At 46.0% G+C, this 7,703-nt stretch overlaps 1 protein-coding gene across 1 annotated transcript; it reads right to left on the minus strand.

The window, feature by feature from the left end:
• Positions 1–1,891: 1,891 nt before the first annotated feature.
• LACBIDRAFT_329895 (uncharacterized protein) lies at positions 1,892–2,879 on the minus strand (the record flags this gene model as incomplete). Its single annotated transcript, XM_001884154.1, has 4 exons — positions 1,892–2,188; positions 2,250–2,258; positions 2,372–2,627; positions 2,719–2,879. The coding sequence occupies 4 exons, from the start codon at positions 2,877–2,879 to the stop codon at positions 1,892–1,894; spliced, it is 723 nt and encodes a 240-aa protein (XP_001884189.1).
• Positions 2,880–7,703: the final 4,824 nt, after the last annotated feature.

The raw sequence follows: 7,703 nt of genomic DNA on the forward strand, positions 1-7,703 counted from the left end.
CTGCCCTGTCACATTGGACTCGTCCTCGGCATTCCTCAAAAATGTGAGAGCGGTGTTGATGATACAGAGGCGGTGGAAAAAGGGTTTCAGTTCAACGTCAGAGGGTCGTTGCTGATGCGGTGTCCGCTGAGGAGTTCATCATCCACTCTTTCAACCAACGTCGATGGAGAGACCTCCTTTGGAAGACGGCGACTAGCGGGGACCGTTAAGAGGCGTCAGGCAAAACCTCGAACGTTGTGGAAGCCGATTAACAGGGAAAAAGGGAAGCGAGTGGGGTTGTTCGGCCGCTGCAACTCGACGTTCACTGTCTTTGTCCCTCTCAGCCGGAGAAAGTCTGGTCCGCGCTATCTTTGATGGCGGGGACCTCGACCCGTCATGATTCATCAAAACGAAGAAGCCGTGCGTCCGTGTCGTCTGAAAGGCACTCCCGATGATGGACATCAATCAGGAGGACGGTGGGAAGGACCAAAAGCGTAGTTGGTGGAGGGGGAGCTGTGAAATGGGAATGTTGTTAAATTTGAAGGAAGGTCGGCTGCCGTTGGTCGTTGGCTTCATTGATAAGGAGTGGGCGAATGTGGCTGGGTGAGGGTATATGCTGGGATAGCCGGCTGGGTAAATAATCCTTAGCTACCGGCGGTTTGGAATAGAATATACTATGAGCTCACATTGGATTCTCTCCAACAGGCAAACCGATGTAAGCACGGTCAATTGTAGGGACTTGACGAATCAAACATATTGGCACTCGAACCAACCCGCTAAGCCATCGCGCAGCAACTCCGAATTTGCAGCTATCAAGATGGATGTTCTGAGAGGGGCGAACTCGACGATGATTCGCCCACTCACTTTGAGAGATTGTGTTGTTAAGACGAAAAAAGAGACGCGTAGATTGCGTGCTGTTTTCTGGTTTCAGGTCCTGAGGCCTGAGGCTTGACACCGCGCAACCAAATCTGCCATGACTACTACGAGAAAGAAGGTCAGCCAGGCCCACGTTCGTAGAGTCCACTTGTAAGCACGGTTGAAGCACGGCCTATACATCAGCGTTGTGCCGGTTGCGCAACTGTTCTGAAAGTCGCCGACTGTCACTGACGGTGACATTTCGCAACCAAACACGACCGCGACTTTGCGGGGTGCCAGGGGTGTCCTCATATATTATGTAATGTAATTTTAGGTGTAGACACTTCAGGTGGACAAGCTTTAGACCCGCACCTACGGCGCGGCACTCGCTAACGCTCGGCCATGCCTTTGGTGCTTGGTCACAGCTTGCTGGGGGCAAGCCCCCTAGACCCCCCGGTACGCATGTTTAATCCCAGTTCTGGTACGCATGCTTTATTCCAGTTCTGTTGTGCATGTTTCATCCCAGTTCTTATACTTCAGGTAGGGGTGCACATTCCGTCTTTGACAGATCAATAGGGCCATTAGATAGGTTCTACAGTGGCCTCTTGAGTCTTGACTATTTATGTACTTACAGCAAAATGGCTGAGCAAATTCAGGTGTTAACCGATAAACATTTGAGGGGACGGACAAAGGCTACAGGAGTCTGGCATTGTCAAAGTGCCTATAACCTAAGCTGCAGAACTTTCACAAACACAATTTACCTAAGTATCCCATGCTGCTAAGTTCATCCTCAGAATCCCTTATGACATTCAACTTTAAACAGGTAAAATTGAAGTGTATTTGATAATTACATAGGAAGTATTCTACTACATTAAATGTTTAAGGAAAGGGGGATGTTAAAAAGAAGGGGGATGGACAGGCAGTGGTGAGCCTTATCATCATTCGTGGTCGTGGTGCCGGGCACTCATCGCCCATCCAGGGTAGTGGTGCTGGTCCCTCGTCCGTTGTCGTACCACATTGGCATCGCGTTGTCGTCGTTGCTGTTGTTGTCACGTCGTCAGCCCCTCTGCGTCATGTTGTGCCCTGGTCCCTCGTTGGCCCTTGTCCTGGTCATGTTGTTATTGTCTTCATCGTCCCGTGTCCTCGTCGCGTCATTGGGTCGTGTTCTCGTCGCGTCATTGTCCTGTGTCCTCCTCGTTACGTCGTCGTCGTCCCACGTGGCCGGTCCGTCGTCGTCCTGTGTCTCAGCGAGGTGGGTAGGGATGAACGTGGGACGGGGGGTATTCACTGTGTTTTCGTAGCGTCGTTGTCCCGTGTCCTTGTCTTCTGTCGTTCTCATCGCGACATTGGGTTCCTTCATTGTCCTGTGTCTCAGTGAGGTGGGTTCGGATGAACATGGGACGGGGGTTACTCACCGTGGTGTCCTAGAGTAAACAACGACGAACGACGTTCGTCATTTGGTTGCCACGTCGCTGTCGGCGACGTGGCACCTGGATTGCGTATTAGTAAAATGAGGGGTGGCAGGGAGCTTGCTCACCTGGGCTCCTTGTCGCCTTTGTCCGTTCGTGGGTGGTTGACCGTCGCTCATAAGCCATGGTGGATGATGGTGGTCGGGATTGGCTGGTGCTCGTTCATCTTCGTTTGTAGGTGGTCGTTTTTGTTTTTTGAGCGCGACATGGCCCTTGCTTCTCATGTGAAAAAGGGAGAGGGAGAGGCAAGCCATGTTGCTCACCATGATTGATGTGGATGCATCGTCACCGTCTTCGTGTTTGTTGCCAACGGCGACGTGACCCCTGTTTCTCATGTGAAAAAAGGAGAGGGGGGAGAGAAGCCATGTTGCTCACCTGCAATGATGGGGACAGTGACAACGACTTGCATCGTCACCGTCTAGACGACGTGGCACGTCCGTTGACATGCCAGGTCGTCGGGGTTGTCCGTTGTTCGTCGTTGTCGTTCGTCGCCGCCTGTGTGTGCTGTCCGTCGTTCATGAGCCATTTGGGATGGTGGTGGTCCGTTTTGGCTGGTCTTCGTTTGTGGGCGGTCATCTTCTTGGCGTTGGGCGTCGTGTCGTGGTTGTGGCCGTGGTGTGACGTGGCGTTGCCACGTTGTCATTGTTGTGCAGTTGTGGTTGAGTCGTGCACTGAAGCGAAAGGTTTGTTTGTGCATGACTTGTTCATGACTCATGTGAGTTTCCGGCAAACGCCGCTCACGCCGCTCAGTATTGCAGCACGGTTGCTTACATGATCTATTATGTAATAACTGTCAACCTTCCTCTCTTTATATATTAGATTTGACTTTCTCACGATCTACAGTTGACTGTGAGCCTGTGACCTAAGGTCAGTGACACAGAACAACTGTCACAGGTAGCACGCAAAATGGATTGTGGTAGATACAGTAGTGTTTAAAAGTCCGGTCTGGTCCGGTTTTTTGATGCCTCTGGGCCTTAACCGTAACCGTAACCGGTCCGCATTTTTCCCAAAAGTCAAAAGACCAAACCGGACCGCAAAAAACCGCGGTCTGCGGTCTTTTTGCGGTCTATAGACTGGTCTTGGTCTTCTTCAGTTTTAACCGGTTTAAGACCGGATTTCTGGCCAATATTTTAAAATTATGAATCGGTAAATTTGTTAACGTGTTTCGTAGCTTTAAAAAGAGCCCAAGAACGTTAAATTCCGTTGAGAATTGGTGTTTCTATAAAAAAGGTCGTGTACATCTACTATTTTTAACGAAATTTTACATTTTTATTTATATCTTTCTCAATTCTGAACCAATTAATACGTGCTTGGGTGCGTTTTGAAGGGTATTTAAGGGGCTACAAAAGACCGGTCCAAACCGGTTAAGACCGGTCCATTTAGACCGGTTTTTTTGCGGTCTTTAGTTCTCAAAAATAAAAGACCGTAACTGCAGGTCCGGTTTTTTGCGGTCTTGGTCCGGTCTGGTTACAGTCTTTTTCCAGTCATAAGACCGGACTTCCAAACACTAAAATACAGAACATGATGTAGAGGAATCTAGAACACTGGTAAATACAGAATATGATGTAGGAATAACTGTGCAGCGTTAGAAGACCGCGCAGTGCGATATAGCACACGCCCAGAGGTAGGACCCCATGGCACTGCGCAAAGTTGCAAACATTTGACCATTGATGACCTTTGGTGACTCTCTCACAATTTACGGTCAGTGACTGTGACCTCAGGTCGCCGACCCGCACAACACTGCTATACATCAGTCCAATAGGCACGTTCGGCACCAACAACAGACTTTATTCTCTCGTCGTGAGCCCTGCAGGTGCCATACATAACCAACACTAGAAAGTCGAGCCCACTCACCAAAGACAGTAAAACATCGAGGAATGAGAAAGACGAAGGCAAGGGCTTGGAGAAGACTGGAGTCAAGAGTTGGAAAAGCCCAGGCACGTTCATGTTTGTAAAAATAGACACAGGCATGCCTTCACCTTGTGGCGTGATTGGGGGGTGGGTGCACTGTTTGGGCGCTGTCCTTTCTTTCCCTCCCTCATCCTGAACATCCATCTTCGATATCTCAACATGAGCAGAGCGAACTTCTTTGCGGGCACTCACCACTTTGTCGCCAACAACGGCACATTCATTGAAGCTAAGACTGTGAGTGTAATGTTCACTAAAAGTATCCGTCAAGCAAGTTGACAGCATTGGATCTGTTGCAGGTCAATATCCACAGCAATAAGATGACGGGGTTCATTCCCATCATGCCAAACCCAAGCACTTGGTTCACTGGGTGTACAGAAGCCATTGCGAAACTCAAGAGGCATTTTTTTACCAACCCAAATGGCATAGTTCAGAAGAGAAAGGTCTTCTTGTTATATGGAATGGGGGGTATTGGAAAGACTCAAATTTGCTTAAAACTTGCTGCAGAAATGTCTGATAGGTGAGTACCTACTAAACACCTGTCTGACCCTACCTGAAAAATTGAATTGTCCCCAGCTTCTCTCATGTTTTCTGGGTTGATGCATCCTCCTCCAGTACCATCATGCAGGCACTGAAGGGTATTGGTCAGTCTTGTGGATTGGATGGCTCACCTGACTCTGCTCTTGGGTGGATTGGCTCACTGAAAGGAAATTACATCCTGATCTTTGATAATGCTGATGTTCTGTCACCTGCTGCACTGGAGGTGTATTTCCCACCTGGAATGAGGGGAAACATTCTGATAACTAGTCGTAACTCTGCCATGATGACTCTGACTTCACCTCAGAATTCTCTTGAAGTGACTGAATTGGAAGAGAGGGATGCTGTTGAACTACTTCTGAAAGCTAGTTGCTTGGATTCATCCACATCAGATGTTCAAATCCAAGCCTCTAAGATTGTAACAGATCTCTTCTGCTTTCCTCTTGCTATTGACCAAGCTGGTGCTTATATTGCTTCTGGAGCCACCACTATTGGAGACTATCTAGCAAAGTATTCAGAGCACTGCAAAACATTATTCTTTCATTCTGAATTTACTGGAGCTTCTAAGTATAACAAAACTGTCTATGAAACTTGGGAGCTATCATACAAAGAAATTAAACAAAGGGCTAGATCTAATGATTCTCACAAGGCCAATGCAGCCAAAGTGCAATGCTACTTCTAAAATTATTTCCTTTCTTCCATCATGAGGAAATATCTGAGGAAATCTTTTCTTATGCTGCCCTTCAAAAAGATAAGAAAACTCCTATGTTGGGTTTACCTCTTGGCAGTTCACTGCTGGATCGAAAACTACTCCCTCTTTGTGAGACAGGTACTTGGGATAATTTCATTTTCAGAGAGGGAATTTGAACATTGCTGTCTTTCTCTTTAATCAAGAGGGGCCTATCTGATAATGTATATGCAACGCATCCACTGGTTCATACCTGGGGCAGGGACAGGTTGACTTTGAATGAGAGGAAAAAATGTTGCTTAATGGTGTATGTTACATTGTCTTGTTCACTAAGATGGAACACAGGCCAGCCATATGGATTCCAGAGGACCTTGGTAACACATGTGAGGGCAAATATGGAGTATTGCAAATCAAAAGGCAATCAGAATATTATCAGTTACATGGATGATGCTTATGCAAAAATTGGAAGGTTGTTGAGGGAACAAGGATATTCAAAAGAAGCAGAAACATTGGAGATTCAAGTTCTGGATAAAAGAAATGAAATACTTGGAGTGGAACACTCAGATACAATTGATGCCATGGCAAATCTAGGAGTAACATATGAAAACTTGAAAAAATTCATGGAGGCAGAGACACTGGAGATCCAAGTTCTGGATGCAAGGAAGAGAATTCTTGGAGTGGAACACCCAGACACAATGATAGCCATGGCAAATCTAGCATCTTCATATGGAAACCTGGGAAAATACACAGAGGCAGAGACACTGAAGATCCAAGTTCTGGATGCAAGGAAGAGAATTCTTGGAGTGGAACACCCAGGCACAATTGAAGCCATGGCAAATAAAAATTCATGGAGGCAGAGACACTGGAGATCCAAGTTCTGGATGCAAGGAAGAGAATTCTTGGAGTGGAACACCCAGACACAATGATAGCCATGGCAAATCTAGCAGTAACATATCAGAGCCTGGGAAAATACACAGAGGCAGAGACACTGGAGATCCAAGTTCTGGATGCAAGGAAGAGAATTCTTGGAGTGGAACACCCAGACACAATTGAAGCCATGGCAAATCTAGCATCTTCATATGGAAACCTGGGAAAATACACAGAGGCAGAGACACTGGACATCCAAGTTCTGGATGCAAGGAAGAGAATTCTTGGAGTGGAACACCCAGGCACAATCCTTGCCATGGCAAATCTAGCAGTGACATATCATTACCTGGGAAGACACAGAGAGGAAGAGACACTGAACATCCATGTTCTGGATGCGAGGAAGAGAATTCATGGAGTGCAACACCCCTATACCATTCTAGCTATGGCAAATCTAGCAGCAACATATTATAAGCAGGGAAGATACACAGAGGCAGAGAAACTGCAGATCCAAGTTCTGGATATGAGGAAGAGAATTCATGGAGTGCAACACCCCTATACCATTCTAGCTATGGAACACTTAGCAGCCACTCTTAGAAAGCTGGGAAAGTACAAAGAGGCAGAGAGACAAGTCATTCAAGCTCAGAAAGTTGAGAGCAGAGTTATTGGAGCAACATCCCACCATGCAAATGCCACCATGGCTAATGACCAAGAAACTGAGGAGACTTTAACAATGAATTTTGACACAAAAGGTGTGTACTGAGATTAATTATTCTTCTAGACTAACTCTCATATTTATCTGATTAGTGTCTTCCTGGTCCAATTTTGTAAAGAAAACTTCAAAAACTATGTCTGGAGTAGCACATTCATTTCATAAGGAGAAAGCCCCCAATGCTGATTTAGGAGAAACTAGTTCTTAATTTGTATTATTATATGTTGTACCAATGTCTTGATATGCTGTTCAGTATGTTGAATGGAATATTTTTGTGTGACGGTTGTGATTGATATTGCAAGTATCTTAAAGATAGGATAACTTTAGCTTCCTATGAATAAGGAAAGGGAAGAAGAATATTTAGATAAATATCTACAGTTGAGTGCAAAAAGAATGAAGGTTGGTTCATTTTTCTGGTTCTTTCTAAGAATCTATTGTACCTCAAATGTATTTGTGTATTCTTTTACATTATGTAGTTGTGTTACACTTCCCTTGGTATGGACTAATTTCAGTGAAAGCTGGAGCCTTGAGAAGGTTTTTATTCTGGAGGCCATTTTTGGCATCTGAAAAAAACAATATGTGCTAACTGGGGAGGTAGCCAGAACATACCTCTGGTCAACCTGAATGAGCCTATCAAAGAATCAGTCAAAAATACTGAGCGGTTAGGTCTGTAGAGGCTTTGGAAAATGGC

Source organism: Laccaria bicolor, genomic scaffold, assembly GCF_000143565.1.
Source record: "Laccaria bicolor S238N-H82 LACBIscaffold_24 genomic scaffold, whole genome shotgun sequence".
Lineage (NCBI taxonomy): Eukaryota > Fungi > Basidiomycota > Agaricomycetes > Agaricales > Hydnangiaceae > Laccaria > Laccaria bicolor.